The sequence below is a fragment of the Porites lutea genome, chromosome 13 (assembly GCF_958299795.1).
Source record: "Porites lutea chromosome 13, jaPorLute2.1, whole genome shotgun sequence".
In the NCBI taxonomy this organism is placed as follows: domain Eukaryota; kingdom Metazoa; phylum Cnidaria; class Anthozoa; order Scleractinia; family Poritidae; genus Porites; species Porites lutea.
Genome location: NC_133213.1, coordinates 2281378 through 2297516, shown reverse-complemented (window position 1 = coordinate 2297516; position 16139 = coordinate 2281378). Strand labels below are relative to the sequence as shown.

At 39.2% G+C, this 16139-nt stretch overlaps 4 protein-coding genes across 4 annotated transcripts; 3 read left to right on the top strand and 1 right to left on the bottom strand.

Moving 5' to 3' along the window:
• Positions 1-2101: 2101 nt before the first annotated feature.
• Positions 2102-3031, top strand: LOC140923570 (adenosine receptor A3-like). The gene has a single exon (XM_073373645.1). The coding sequence runs from the start codon at positions 2102-2104 to the stop codon at positions 3029-3031; it is 930 nt and encodes a 309-aa protein (XP_073229746.1).
• Positions 3032-5110: 2079 nt separating this feature from the next.
• Positions 5111-6413, top strand: LOC140923114 (5-hydroxytryptamine receptor 1B-like). The gene has a single exon (XM_073373184.1). The coding sequence runs from the start codon at positions 5393-5395 to the stop codon at positions 6317-6319; it is 927 nt and encodes a 308-aa protein (XP_073229285.1). The 5' UTR covers positions 5111-5392; the 3' UTR covers positions 6320-6413.
• A 4647-nt stretch (positions 6414-11060) lies between these two features.
• Positions 11061-12158, top strand: LOC140923569 (melanocortin receptor 4-like). The gene has a single exon (XM_073373644.1). It carries the CDS (start codon positions 11061-11063, stop codon positions 12156-12158), a length of 1098 nt encoding a protein of 365 aa, XP_073229745.1.
• Positions 12159-14957: 2799 nt separating this feature from the next.
• On the bottom strand, positions 14958-15958 carry LOC140923568 (adenosine receptor A2a-like). The gene has a single exon (XM_073373643.1). The coding sequence runs from the start codon at positions 15956-15958 to the stop codon at positions 15023-15025; it is 936 nt and encodes a 311-aa protein (XP_073229744.1). The 3' UTR covers positions 14958-15022.
• Between the last annotated feature and the right edge of the window lie 181 nt (positions 15959-16139).

The window sequence follows — 16139 nt, the reverse complement described above, 5'->3', positions numbered from 1 at the left end:
TGGATGGCCAGCAAATCGGGAGGTCTCGAGTTGTTTTCGCGGGTCGGGACCAACGCTTTGCTCGGGGTTTGAAAGTAATTAAGGAAGAAAGTACACCCTTCACAGCTCTACAAAGGGCTAGCCCCTCATGGAACTCGGTAGTTCAAGTAGAAATTGCAGTCTCTAGTTACTGCGTTCTAAGCACGTTGGCATTTCCTGATAAAGTAGAGATTTTTGGAGTTCGAATTTTTGATCCAAAACTAGTCTCTTCTCCCATTTCTGTTTATTGGCATAGAGGAGAGGCTTGCGGGTAACAGTGCATATAATAACAGATCTAAAGTAAATTGAAACAAAATTTAACAAAAATTCCAAATAGTTACAAGTGAACAAAAGCAAATTATTATATATAAGTAAAACCACTGACTTTAAAGATAATGGCCAACTTCCTAGTTATTATTCTTTTTATGAAGCATAATAAAAATGTGATAAAAAGGATGCCAGTTAAAGTTTACGTAGTTTTCTTAGTACCTGAAATAATGTATAGTCAACTCACGTTATCCCGATCCCGCACAGCCAACTCCCCTTATATCTTGCCGAGTCCCTCGGGACCGCGAGTCAGTGCCCCCAGTAGCGAGAGTCCCGACCAGCTCCCACTTGGCTTTGTAAGTCAACTGGTAGAGCGCTGCACCGGTATCGTAGAGGCACGGGTTCCAGTCCTGTACTAGCCTGATTTTTTTTAAACTTTCTTATCAAACCTTCACTGAAAAGTTGCTTCTATAACTTAACTTTAATAATCTTCTTAGCGTAGGTGAACACAACGGAAAAATTTTCTTTTTCTTTTACTAACCATTGATCTGGGCCTTTCGGATAGAACCCCAGAAAATTTCGCCCAACACTTGACAAATTAAATGAAATTGAATAAGAACGATGAAGTTTGAAACAGTTGAAAGTGATGTTTTCGACTTTTTTGCCATCCAGAAATTTTGCTACCAAGGCAACATTTTTCCTAGTAGCTTTTGTCACTGACAAAAAAAAGGCTATCAATCTCTTTATCTGGACAGATTGGACGAGCCAAGAAAAAAAAAAAGTTCTTTTACGATTTGTTTCAATTGTTGCTCAAGAAGAGAATCGATAACAATTTTGAAGAAACAATATTTTTCTGTCTTTATATTCAAAGATGCCGCTTGCTGTAGGTTATAACCAAACGCGCAAAAGTTTTTTTGTTTGTTTATTAAATTTTGTTTGACAAGTAACAACTTGAAGCTGGCACAACCGACAGTAGACTTGATAATTTAAAAAACGAACCTTGCCGCAGGTAAAAAGTTATTCCTTATCACCCGGTTTTGTCATTTTGCTGGCGATTTCTTAAATACATATTTTGGCGTTTTTGTGAATGAAGAGAAGAAGTGTTTTAAAAAGAAGTAAATAAGGAGTCGCTCTTTTTCTAATTAATACAGCTTTTGATTAATTACAAAATTGGACATGTCTAATATATACATCCGGCGTACAAAATTTACCACAGCGACGAAGTTTTCGGTGTACTATATTTATACAAGACAGATATTTCTCACTGAGTTAATTAACTTTTCGCATCTTTTAGGCCGAACCAATAGTCAACAGGGAAATTTAACGTCATGAAGCGTAGCATTTTACCAAAAAAAATTAATCAGTTTTTATTTAATTTTCATTGAGAAATATAGAACTCCATTCAAAGCAAACGTCAACAAGTTTGTTAGCTGGAAGCTGATTGGCAAAAAGTTCAAGATAACGTGGCTTTATTGTATTGTTTTATCTCCCTCCTTTCCATCAATCTCTTAGTTGTAATACAAATCAATTGAAAACTAGATGGAGGATTCAACTTGTAATCCATTTAGTTCATTGACTTGAAATACTCAACAAATATTCGCCAAGCTTCAATCTCAGAGTATATATAGGTCAGTAGAATGTTGGTCAACCCACAATTCAAGAACAGCTGGTTATCACCTGTGTGCTTCTAATAATTTCAACGCATGACTATAACGCCAAAAAATTGTAAAAAAAAAAGAGAAAAGAAAGGAGATTTCGAAGCCAAATTTCTGACTTGCAAATAGAAAATAACTTCTTTTAAAGTCTCTCAGTAGTGATGGATTTTTCTGCAAAGGGTTCGGACTACAAAGAAATTCAACTTGTGTCTTGCTGGAAGTCTCAACATGGAAATTATTATCTATATCTTCTAGCAGCGTTGAATATTCTTCTATCCATCATCGCATTGCTTGGGAATATCCTCATTTTACTTGCTCTTCGGGAGGTGCGTTCGCTTCATCCGCCGACAAAACATTTGTTCCGATGCCTAACATTGACAGACCTTCTTGTTGGCGTTTTCTCACAGCCCCTCTTCGCTAGTCAGCTTATTGTCATTGCGCATCAGCAGCAACGCTTCTGCTTTATGGCTGTGGACTCTAATGAAGTCGCAGGTGTCACTTTTAGCGCCGTTTCTTTATTTACATTGACTGCCATCAGCGTAGACAGACTTCTTGCTTTGAGGCTGCGTTTAAGCTATAGACGCAAGGTGACTTTGAGACGAATGCGTGGAACTGTGATTTGCTTCTGGATCGTAAGCATTTCACTCTCTAGTTTACGGCGATTTTGGCAACATGCTCTTATGTCAAATGTGATGTCGATAGTTATACACTTTTTGTTACTAACATCGGCCTTTTGCTATTGCAAGATCTATCTGAAACTCCGTCGCTTTAGAACAGGCTTAGCAAATCGCTCGTTTCAGGAACAACGACGCAGCGTAAGAGCTTTACAAAACATGGCAAGATACAAAAAGACAGTATCTACGGCATTGTGGGTGCAGTTAGCATTAGTAGCCTGTTATCTCCCGTATGGTATCGTTACAGCCGTAGAACTCTTTACAGGATATTCACCATCACATAATCTAGCTGTTAGAGTTGCAGTTACCATGGCTTTGTTAAACTCATCTTTAAATCCCTTTCTTTATAGCTGGAAGATCAGAGGAATGAGAAAAGCACTGAAGGACACAATCAAACAGTTGATTTGTTTTGAATAAATTAAAGCGCGGCATTCGTGAAACAGGACAAAAAAAGGAAGGGCCAGGGTGCGAATTATATAGAGCAGAAACCAGTTTAATCATACTTTCACGCCCAAACCTCCTGAGCCAAAAACAGTACAACTTGCTAAGCAGGGGCGTTAGCTACCCTTGCGCAAATATGTACGTGCGCAATTGAAAAAGACGTCGAAGTTAATCAAAACAAAACAAATTTGACCGAAAAACATTTTTTTAGTTGTTGGTCTAAGTTTTCCTGGATTTAAACAGATAATATTGTAATCAAGTTTAAGAAGGCAACCAAACAAAATAGGTTCTAGATATACGATATCATTTCATCGCTTATCAGTTCTCACTAACAATTGTTGTGAATCGGCTGATTTTTAAAAGTCAATAAATCGCGTCTGAGATAGCTAACTAACAGGCGTCAAGTTTGTCCAAGGAACTGGGCAGTTATGCTTTAGGTCCTAACCATAAAAGAGGTGTTAGACAGTCAAATACTTCCTTAGAAAATGTGTTCTTTCGACTTACACTGATAAAATAAAAGACATAGCAACTTAAACCGTCGACCAAAATGTGCGAGCGCGCATGAAAATCCCCAAACTACTAAAAGAGGTGAGAGGTAAAGAAGGAGGAACGTATTCCCGCTCATCCTCGGAGACCCAGGGGCAGATAGTGGGGGCGAGGGAAAGTCTAAACGGGCGGAAAAATATGGCACGAAGAAAAGTAAAGAACGACGAGAAGAGCCCCTAGGGACAATGTCTTACCAGACCAGTTCCAAACGGTCGCCGCCGTTCTGCCTTCTGATTGGTGGCAGAAAACTTGTGTTTTTCTGGCACCAGTCAGAAGCCAGAACGGCGGCGACCGTTTGGAACTGGTCTGGTAAGACATTGTCCCCAGGGGCTCTTCTCGCCGTTCTTTACTTTTTTTCGTGCCATATTTTTCCGCCCGTTTAGACTTTCCCTCGCCCCCACTATCTGCCCCTGGGTCTCCGAGGATGATTCCCGCTCCTCTCGTGTGGTGTGTCTCTTTGGTTTGATGGGCGCGCATGCGCTCTTCGTTCGCTCTATTACACTCGCATGTGGAAAGTATCGCATTACTTATGGTCGATTTGCTTTCCAATATTCATAGCCAACTCAAAATGAAATGGCAAGCCAAACCACGCCAAAACGAAACAATATTTCGCTATAATTTCTAAGTCAATAGGTTTTAACAAATAGGATAGGTGGCCTTTCTGTCTTCCATCTCTATCATTATCAGAACCAAACGAAGACCAGCAGAATTTGTTTTGTCAGGTCGAAAACATGAGGCAGGATTATTAAAAACCGACAGTTTTAGGCTTCATAATTAAAAAAGAACGGAAAACACATTGTCTCCCGAAGCCACGTTGACCTCGTAAACAAGATAGGCAGTTGCTGACGAACATTTGGAAATGACGTTTTTGGTACTTTCCCTCGCTGCTGTTGAGAAGAATTTTTGATTTCGAACAGTGTCGTCGTGCTCTATGAAGAAAAATAATATTTTAAATTTAAAATAAATAAGGATTCCCTCCTCTTCGTGACAGAGTCTTTGGTTCAATTACGAAATTTGACATGTCTAATATGTATATGGCGGAAATTTCACAATAAATCAAGTGTCGGCTCTTTAAAAAAGAGCAAGTATTTCTCAGTAATTTTTTCACACATCTCATGGTTAATAGTCAACGGTAAAAGTTTTTCATTTTAACGTAATAAAATTGATTAATTTACATTTAATTGTAATAGAGAATTAGGAGTCCATACAAAGCAACAGAATGTAACCCAGAAGCTGATTGCAGTAAGCTGTTGAAGATAAGACAGTTATCTTTGTGTTCTATCTCCATCCAAATATTGTGCACACTCTTTCTTCATGTTTTTTATCTTTCTCGTACGAACTTGGTAGATCTAGATGTCATGCATCACATAGTTTTTGACATTGTATGGGATTGGGGCTCACGCCCTGTTCTCTTCTCCTGTCAGCGTATTTGTGTTCGTTTAATTCTTTTATCTGACAAAAATCAACAAACTTAAAACTAAACTAATATCGTCAGTCTCATAAAACAAGCCAAATGAAAAATAACTGGAGGATTAACCATCTTATTCATTTCATTTATAAAGCTAATGAACATTCAAAATACTCAACAAATATTAGCCACAGCTGCAATCTACTGTCAGCCCACAAATCAACGTAAAGGCTTATTAATCACCAGCTAATAATTTCAAGGCACGTTCACATTCAAGGCTTTCACTAGTGAAGGAAAACTCGGAAACGCAATCTCTAAGTTTATTTCTGAGTTAGTTAGAAAGGAAAAATAATTTAATTTTATTTCAAGTCATTAATAAGGTGATGGGTTTTACGGCAAAAGGCGGGTACGAAGAAATTCAAGTAGTGTCTTGCTGGATGTCCAAACATGGAAATCACTATCTATATTTACTAGCAGCGTTGAATATTCTTCTATCCATCATCGCATCGCTTGGTAATATCCTCATTTTAGCTGCTCTTTGGAAGGTACATTCACTTCATCCTCCCTCAAAACTCTTGTTCCGATGCCTTACAGTGACAGACCTTCTTGTTGGTGTTTTTTCACAACCTCTGTTTGCTAGTCAGCTTATTTTCATAGCGCATCAGCAGCGACGCCTCTGCTTTACGACTGTGAGCTGGAATGAAGTCGCGGGTGGTACTTTTAGCACGGTTTCTTTATTAACACTGACTGCTATCAGCATCGACAGACTTCTCGCTCCCATGCTAGGACTAAACTACCGGCTCAAGGTGACTTTGAGACGAATGCGTGGAATTGTGTCTTGCCTCTGGATTGTAAGCATTTCACTCTCCAGTTCACGGCGATTTTGGCAACATGAACTTGTGTCGAACGTGATGTCCACAGTTATGTACTTTTTATTACTAACATCGGCGTTTTGCTATTCTAAGATCTACCTAAAACTCCGCAGCCATAAAATTGCCTTAAAGAACCTCTCTAACCAGGCAGAGCAGCACAGCGTAGGACCTGTACTTAACATAGCAAGATACAGAAAAACCGTGTGCACAGCATTTTGGGTGCAGTTAGCATTAATAGCCTGTTATCTTCCGTATGGTATCGTTACAGCCGTAGCACACACCACTGAATATTCACCATCACATAATCTAGCTGTTAGACTTGCAGTTACCATGGCCTTTTTAAACTCAACGTTAAATCCTTTCCTTTATTGTTGGAAGATCAGAGAAATGAGAAAAGCAGTGAAAGGCACAATTAAGCAATTGATTTGTTCAAGTTGATGCCCGGATATTCGCGAAATCGGATGAAGAAACGAAATGATATAAAACAAACTGGTGGCACATCATAAAAGCCACATGAGATAATACTTCCTTTGTAAAATGTAAGTTTTTTAGAGTTACAAATGGAATAAATGTTCGTAAACTGAGTAAAGTATGCGCGAGCGCGGATGAAAATCCCCAACCTAGAAAAAGAGGCTAGAGCTGAAACTTGCTGCCTCTCCTCTCGGGTGCCGTGTTTTCTGTTTTTTTGCCGCGCTTGCGTATTTCGTTCCCACTAACACCTGTATTAACCGGAAAGGACGGAACTACTTCATTGTTGCGCCAACTTGCTGTTCAATATCCATAGTCAACACACATCTAATGAAGGAGGTGAATTTGCATAATGAAATGGGCAGCCGAAAGCCAAAACGAAACAATAGACCTATTACTTGACAATTCCTAAGTCAATATGGTTTTAACCAATGGGTGGCCTTTCTGTCAGTATGAAGTTCTGACGTTACTCCGACGATATTTCTGCTTTCACGTGAACGCTTGTAAAAGACCTCCAGGGTAAATAAGGTTGAAGGACGTGATTTTCAGGCATATCGGTTGACGGGAATAGCCGTTTCGAAAAAAAAACATGAACAACGAAAGCAAGGAAGGATTCCAAGCTGTTCTAGATGGGGCCTGTACGAAGTCTCCCCCCAGAAATGTCTATCTGTATATACTAGCAACCTTAAATTTTTTCCTCGCTATCACCGCATCAGTACAGTGGGAAATTTCCTTATCTTCGCTGCTCTTCGAAAGGTATCTTCCATTCGCCCGCACTCAAAACTTCTGTTCCGGTGTTTAACAACTACAGATCTCCTCGCTGGTGTTAGCTCGCAGCCACTATTTGCGATTGTATTAATTTCCGTGGCAAGAAGAGCATTTCAAGTTTGTTATACCATCATGAGTTTTAATGATGTTATTGGCAAGAGTTTAGCAGCAGTTTCTTTGTGGACATTGACTGCGATAAGCGTTGACAGACTTCTCGCTCTGAAGTTGGGTCTAAAATGCAAAAGAGTGGTGACGTTGAGACGAACACAAGGACTACTGATTTTCTTTTGGATTTTTAGCGTGTCTGTTTCCTGTTTATACCGTTTTTTAAATTTGAAGCAACAGTCTATAATATCAAGAGTTTATTCAGCGCAGATCTACTTGTCGTTGGGAATTTCCGCGTTCTCTTACGGCAACATCTATTTTTGCCTTCGCCATCGTCTTCAATCTCAATTACAAGACGATGTTCACGAAGGCCAGCAGACGCCGAATGAAAGAAGAAGTCCCCTTAAGATAGAAAAATACAGAAAGACAGTGTCCACTGCTTTGTGGGTGCAGTTAACTCTAGTGGCATGTTATCCTCCTTATGCTATAGTGGCCGCGATAGAGTATCCGTCTGCTCCCACTCATAATATTTCTCGTCGAATTGGTATGAATCCATTCCTTTATACCTGGAAGATCAGGGACGTAAGACGCGCAGTCAAACTAATACTCAGACAATGGAGCTGCAAAAGTTAAAAGGGGAAATGTGTCAAGAGATTTTTTTTTCCATAAGTTGGTTAAAATTACGAGAGCACTTTTTGTCTCGCAGGGGCGGCGCCTGTAATGCCAAAGAGACGAAGGTGAAGTGAATCAGTGGAAGGAAAAAAAGAAAAAGAATATTCTTTTATTAATAAGCAGTTATCCTGAGATACGTCCATGACACAACTTGAAAAAGCTGGCCTAGCTTTTCTCGCTTTAGTTGCAGTCATTTCCCTTGTCTTCGAGTCATGAATTACGAAATACAACCTTAGATTTAATTCAAAGCACGTATAATGTACTTCTTAACAAATCAGGGACATTTTAGCACTAGGGCGAATGAACATGATTGTGGAGTATCTCCATTTTCTCGTGTTAGCTAGTGCCCCTTTCACGACCATTTACATGAGTTATTATAATTTTTGTTTGCTACGGTTATTTGTAATAGAAAAACTTGACAATTTTTTTCTCTTCAGTTTGTTCTTTTTGCCCATTTCCCCCTAATTTGGTGTCATCTCTAGCTAGTAAATAATTTAATTTTATCTTTTGATCGGCAGGAAGTATTAAAATTCAAGGATCATTTCACGTGGTCGTTTATTGAATACTGAATGTTAAAGATTCATATAATTCATTACCGTGATAACATATCTGTTCATCTCCGCTGAAAGACAACGTGACTGTCAGCTCACTGACACAGATCCACAATTATCTACTTCTCTCAATGTGCTTTAACAATGGCTAACAAATAATAGACAGCTGAAAATTCTTAAAATCTTTTGAAGTAAGCATTCCATACCAGAATAAATAGAAATATTGATCATACAGGGAACGACGAATCAAAACTTTTGAAATATCAAACCCGCCATGCGGCGTGATTAAAGGGTCACAGTCCTGATGTCCATGCGCCTTAGCTACCGTTTCTCAGCTGATTTACTAGTATCACAAGATATGCAATTCATACTGTTTTTAACCAAGTATAATAAAATAATATTATAAGATGAGTGAAAAAATACTCGGAAACTACTGTACCTTAATCTTTGAGGCAAGAATGATTTCGGATTTCAAGAATTCAGAACCGTCTTCTCTTCTTCAATGCCTGCTAAAAGTCAGTCCTCTATAAGACGGCCCCACTTCTGTCCGTCATAGATTGAGCTGACTTTCAGTATTAAAATTTTTAACTAGGTTCAAGAAACAGGCCAGGTGCACACGGCGAAGAGGATTACGTTGATTTCTATGATAGTACCAATCTATTACCTTACATTGTTCAGTAAGTATTAAATTCCAGTTGAGACTTATTTTCGCAAATCTTGTTGACAGACGGTTTCTATGGTTTCGAGATCTGACATCAAAAATGGAATTATTGTGAAGTTCAGTCGAACTTGTTTTAAGCCGACACCCCTCGCGGAAGGTGTTACCAAGGGACTAGTTTCCATCTAAAGACAAACAATAATGACCTAACTTCTAGTAACGCGATTATTTCTACCCACTTAATTTGTCAAATGTGGGCACAATATCCAAGTTTAAATTAGGGAAAATAAAATTTCGTCGTCGCTCGTTTACGTCCACCAAAAACGAAAAAGTAAACAGTCTAGGCAATTTCACGTCTAAGTGGCGTGCATAGACGGCAAAGAAAAAAGTGCTTTTTTGACGTTCTCGTTGCCATCGCGACGTGGGTGCTCAGTGTCCCTAATATGCATGTCCTTTTAGTAACTGTGTTGCATTGTCGCCGACTCAGTCCTCCTAAAATGTTCTGCAATTGGTATAGGATCCAATGGAGCAGAGACCAGTTGTAGAATTATTGCACACATTTTGGACATATACTACCGATGAATGGTTACGAAAGTTAGAACCGCATCTGCAGAAGCAATAGCCGTGATAGGTCTCTTCCCTTATAGTAACCCAACTTCAACTACTTCGGTGTTTAAAAATCATCAAAATCAGATTTTTATTCAAAATTAAGTCCTTAAATATCTTCATAATGTTTTAAGATCACTTTTGGTTTTGCGGAGGTGGGGGCGCTGGGGTGGGCTGAGATCGTACATCTTGATCCGTAAAATTAGGGTGCAATCTTCTGATTTAGTTAAACTTGAACCTCACGTAAAATTTTTACAAACATAAAATATTATATCAGTTATGTCCACGTTTTAAATTCAAATTGCAATAAACGCGATTCTTCTTCAACAGCTGATGACCGTATTTGGACATTACTGACAGCGACAGATGTTCTAAATCCCACGGTTGAACACAATAATGAGAAAAAAAAAATAAATCTCCGTTACTAATATCTCTTTGACAGAAATAAGAGTTTGATAGCATTTTACCTGTCTATTATCTTAGTATACCACTAAAAATTCTAAAGTCTATAAGTAAGCAAACCGGTGGTTTCGCAACTCCGTGGCAAATACTGCAGCGAGAATATCCCATTTATGCAGTACGCTTCAACCACTGAATGTTGCTGAATCCTTAGTAATACTAACTAACAGAAAACTTGGTAGTTACTTATTAAACTGAATGACGTAAGGTTTTTACGGAAGGATTGAATGGAAATCGCTCATGCATGCCCAAGTTTTGCATTTCCCGTCAGTAACACTCAGGAGCACCCAAGGACAATTTTTCGAAAATATCTGTTCGGAAGACGATTTGAGATCTAGACTTTTCGGAACATTTGTTGTAAAATTTCTTGCTTGCCTGCCTCTCCTAGGATTTTCGAAAATTTAAAAAATGGTATAATTGCCCATTTTTAGCAGATAAAAAGGTCACGTAGAGTTTTCGGGAGCCTTTTTTCTGGCTAAAATTTTCGAAAAGGTAAGTTTTGATCCCTATAATTTTCGCATCACTAGACTTTCAGCTGGGAAATCCGAACAGATGAAAACTTTTTAGGGGATAAAAATATGCCTATATCTACCGTTTAAATACTAAAATACGTTCAACAATGCTATGTTTAAGTCGTTTGAACTATATTCTCGTTGGGTACCCCTGAACAATATATGCAGTGTCAATTAAGTTATAAATTAAAATAAAAATACAAATTAGTCATTAACAAAGCTCATTCGCTTAGACGTAATGATGGCTAATACATATTTAAAACACAGGTTGAAGCTTTTTACCGAAAGAAAGAAATCGTCTTCGCTTAAAAAACTTAGTACAAAAAAACAAAGCCAGGAGGAACTATAATTGCAGTTAGATAGACTACGCGTCAAGAATCATGACGAATTTAAGTTTGGACATTTACGCAGTGTCCTGTTCAACGTCTCTACATGAAAACTACGATCTTTATTCCCTTGCAGCTGTTAATATTCTTCTATCAGTCACAGCAGCGTTGGGAAACATTATCATTCTGTTTGCTCTCCGTAAGGAATCCTCCCTCCACCCGCCATCAAAGCTTCTGTATCTAAGTCTAACCATAACGGACCTTTTAGTTGGGCTGCTTTCCCATCCAACCTTCGTCGTTCACTTGTTTTTAATCGTGGATCCTCAGCGAGTACCATATTGCTGCACTTTTGCAAGGATCAGCATAAGTGATATGGCTGGAATGAGCATTAGTGGCGTGTCTTTGTGCACACTGACTGTAATCAGCGTAGACAGACTTCTTGCTCTGTTGCTGGGATTAGGATACAAACAAACAGTGACTTTGAGGCGAACTCGATCTATTGTAATTTTTATTTGGATCTTTAGCGTTTTAATTTCGTTTTTGTGGCGCTTCTGGTCACAAGCTGTTATCCAAGGGCTGATATCTGCGATAATTTGCATCAATTTGACAGCCTCAGCACTCTGCTACAGCAAGATTTATCTTTCTCTTCGTCATCATACTCAAGACCTTGTTCAGAGAAGACAAGTTAACGGCGAGGGAGGTTTTACGTCTGTTGCACGATACAAAAAGACAGTTTCAGCCGCTTTGTGGGTTCAGCTGACATTAGTGGCCTGTTATCTTCCCTTTAGTATAGTCAACGCTGTAGTAGATCCGTTTTCCGTACCAAACCTTCTTTATAAAAGAGTAACCATAACTCTTGTCTTCTTTAACTCATCTTTGAACCCAGTTCTTTACTGCTGGAAGATCAGAGAAGTGAGAAAGGCGGCGATAGAGACAGTCAGAAGGATGTACAGTATTATTTGGCCATGCAAAACAGCAAGTGTTAATATAGAACAACCTGGGGAAAAACAGAGTTCAAGTGGCCTGCGTTTATTTTCAAACCCTCGCTTACCAAATGCCTGGTTAACGGTCAACTATCGTCGTGCGGACACTTCGCTAATGCGGACAACGACTGTATCTCCGACAAACATTACAGACGCTTCAATGAAATGAACTCCCACTATCACAACCTTGCAGACTTACACACAGCATGCCCATGTTATTTTTTAAAAAAAATTCTGGTTATATAACGAACAGCGAGCGGCATGCATCTTTATTTCTTCAGCCTTCATAGATAGTTTTGATTACGATTCTCTTCTTGGGCGTCGATTGAAACCTTTTTTCTTTTCATCTTTACTAGCCTAGTGCTCTTAATTAGCACTGACGTGGTTCGTCCAATCTGCCCAAATAGTGAGAATAATGTTCTTTTTCTTTTCGTCAGTGGCGTAGGCTACTTGGAATAAATAGAGTTTCCTCATCAGGTTTCGAATCTATCGTTGAGCTACATGTGCATAGTGACCTGGTTTCTAATCTATTAGCTAAATGTTGAACCAATGGACACTCAATATGAAAATTGTATATAAGAACTACGGGGTGAAGAAATAATGTGAAGAAGATGGTCGAAGTTATTAATAGTGGCAACTTTTCAGTGCAGTTGTGAAAAAAAAGTCTCAAAAGAATTCAGACTTGTACGGGATTCGAACCCGTGCCTTTGCGATACCGTTGCAGCAGTCTACCAATTGACCTAACAAGCCTACTGGAAGCTGGTCGGGACTCTCGCTACTGTAGGGACTGACTCGCGGTCCCGCGGGACTCGGACGATATAAGGGAAGTTGACTGTGCGGGATCGAGAGACGAGAATTCACTGTACATCATGATTCATTTACCAACAAAGAAATGTTTGTTATCCGATAATAGGAAAACCATAAGACGTAAACTTATCATCCGTCTTATAACATTTTTATTAGGCTTTATAAATGGTGTAATAATTAGGAAGTTGGCCATTTTGTAGAGTGATTTTCCTTACAATGATTAACTTGTTTATAGTATGAAAGGACGGAGTAATACACTCAGCTCTAATTTTATAGCAATGAGTTTTACATCAGTGCAATGGCCCGCAGGTAGCTAGAGCTAATCTTGACGGGTCAGTCAATTTACCTGTAGGGAATAATTTATTCTCTTAAGTGTACATGTTTGTCTATATATAATATAATGCGGAAAGATTATACAAGAGAAAGGTAGAATTTACAGCAATAAAGGATTTACAGTAGATAAAATTTATCGGAAAAAGCTGGTATCAATTCATACTCTGCTCGTTACTGAGTAGACTACGAGTAGTCCCTATTTTTGCTCAGGGACAGTAGAGCGAGCGAAACGTGAACGCGCGTTAAAATCACCCCACGCGAGAAAGGCGAGACGAGGCGGTGAGAGAGAAAAATTTCTCTCTCCCCCCCACCGCGTCTCGCCTTTCTCACGTGAAGTGATTTTCACGCGCGCTCACGTTTCGCTCGCTCTCAGTATCCCTGAGGAAAAATAGGGACTAGTCGTAGTCTAGCCTCCCCGCAGACGTCCTTTGGGGTTCGTTTGTCACGCATTCATTTGTGAATGCGTGACAAACGAACCCCAAAGGACGTCTGCGGGGAGGCTACTCGTAGTCTAGTTACTGAGGATATTACCTCAGAAATGATCTGGTGTATATCAATGAACGAATCTACTTCTTCGAAAATACTCGGTAGCACACTTTGAATTCCGTTTTTGAATGAAGGTTTTGGTAGTCCTCTCAGTAAACACGGTATCTCATTCCAGAGTTTTGTGCCTATTCTTGGAAAAGCATTTCTTTGTATTTCAAGCCTTGATCGTTTTATGTAAAAATTGTATGAGTCAGCGAAGCGCGTGTTGTATGAATGGATGCCGGACGTATTCGTAAATAAATTACTGATCATTTAGGTGTTGCTAAGGCATTTCTAACGTCGTGCATCAATTCAGATAAAGTTTTACAATATAATTTTTTTCTTTTCTTTTATTCACTTGTAACTATTTGGAAATTTTGGCAGATATTTATTGTTTCAAATCACTGTATGTATTATTACCCACAATCTTCTTCTCTATTAAAATAAGAGAAGAACCTATTTTTGGATAAAAAAATTAGAACCTGACAAACTTATACTTTATCAAAGTTCCAACGTACTTAGAACGCGGTAACTAGAGACTGATATTTCTACGTGAACAACCGAGTTCAGTGAGGGGTTTGCTATTTGGAGGACAAAGGCAGTACTTTCTTCCTTTAATACTTGTTTTCAAACTCGCGACCTTCCGATTCACAGCCCACGCAGCTGTACCAGCTGAAAGTGACTCAGTTGGAACAAAACTTCCCGCACTTTTCGACCGAAGTGCACTTTCCAAGAACACTTCACTTGCTGACACAGGGTGTAAACAGAAAAAATAATCCCTCAAACTGAAAGATTCGGAAACTCAGAAAGGGATATCAAACACAGTTTTAAACTCAGACGTTTAATATAAAAGGGTTTTTTATGTATTTATTCTGATTCAAAACGTTAAGACACAAAATCGCAAAACCTCGGATACGGACAGTTTTTAGAGAAGTTTGCAAGAAGATGGACAAGTTCGACCATATTAAAATGTCTTGCAAAGTTCACAAGTTCGTAAAAATTCTCGACCAGATACTTTGATGCCAAAAAGAGTTAAACCATTATAAACGTTTACATTTTTAGAATAAATTACACAGCCTCGAAATTATTCGGGAGCATATTAAGCACCTTTTGTGAAAGAAAAAAAACCGAGAAGAGTAAAACTTACAAACCACGATGAATTTGAACGTTCTTGTTAGAGTCCCGTTTCAAGTTGAGATAAAATTATTCCGTGTTATTATGACACAGTGTCTGACTTGACTGTTTGCCGGACTCCCCTGATCTTCCAGCAGAACAACATTGATTTCGCACCCAAAAACGCGTTTTGCTAGACGATTTCCCGCCAAAGCTCTATGACGCTTACAGCGCACTGGAGCTCCGCTAAATTTACTACACGCTACTTTCTCCGGCAGGTTTAGCTGGGTAAACCACGTAACACAGACGTCGGAGTGTATCCTTGACCGCTTGCCTGACTCCTCTGATCTTCCAGCAATAGAGAACAGGGTTTAAAGATGAATTTAAGTGGAGAAGGGTTATTGTAAGCCTGACGGAAAGATTATGGGATGGGGCATATGGATGACTTAACGTACTAACAACACCGTAAGGAAGATAACAGGCTATAAGTGTTAGCTGCACCCACAAAGCGGTGGACACTGTTTTTTTGTACCGTGCGATGTGGAGTGGAGGTCCTTCTCCATTCGCTTGGTCTTGCATCTCAGTTTGATGACGGCGAAGTGTTAGATAAATCGTCGTGTATGAAATTGCTGAGATCACTAGTAATGAGTAAATCATCCCAGAGACGAATTGTGAGATTTGCATGTAGTGGCGTTCCCAAAAACGCCTCAAGGTGCAGATGAAAATGCTTATAATCCAGCAGACGATGACGACTCCACGAATTCGCTTCAGAGTGACTATTTTCCTGTGTCTCAGCCCTAGTAACAGAGCGAGAAGTCTGTCCACACTGATTGTGGTCATCGTAAACAGAGACACACCGATCAGGCTTGAACCAGCAATTTCATTTACACTGACAAGGATGAAACAAAGTGACACTCGCTGATGTGCAATGGAAATCAACTGAATGGCAAACAAAGGCTGCGACAGGATACCAACCAAAAGATCCGTTGTTGCTAAGCATCGAAACAACAGTTTTGATGGAGCATGAAGAGAATTTTCCTTGCGAAGAGCAACAAGGATAAGAATGTTCCCCATTGACGTGGTAACTGATAGAAGAATATTCAAAGCAGCTGTTGAATATAGAAATGGGTTTCCGTAAAGGGATGCTGTACATGCAACTTGTTGTATTGCTTCGTAGTTTTTCTCTTCCATTTTCGAAAATCTATCTGCAGTTTGTGTTGCTCATTAAACAGCTTGAACGGCGTCAAGACAGTTAGCCCAAGTATGTTCAAAATCGAAAAACAGTTATAGTGTTGAAATAGTTGTAAAGCACTATTCCATGTCTAATAATGATGACGCACTCAAGCTGACATAATAAACATTTGTCGCTGGA

Coding starts and splice junctions, on each gene's coding strand:
- LOC140923570 (XM_073373645.1), top strand. CDS start 2,102: ATGGATTTTTCTGCAAAGGGTTCGGACTACAAAGAAATTCAACTTGTG.
- LOC140923114 (XM_073373184.1), top strand. CDS start 5,393: ATGGGTTTTACGGCAAAAGGCGGGTACGAAGAAATTCAAGTAGTGTCT.
- LOC140923569 (XM_073373644.1), top strand. CDS start 11,061: ATGACGAATTTAAGTTTGGACATTTACGCAGTGTCCTGTTCAACGTCT.
- LOC140923568 (XM_073373643.1), bottom strand. CDS start 15,958: ATGGAAGAGAAAAACTACGAAGCAATACAACAAGTTGCATGTACAGCA.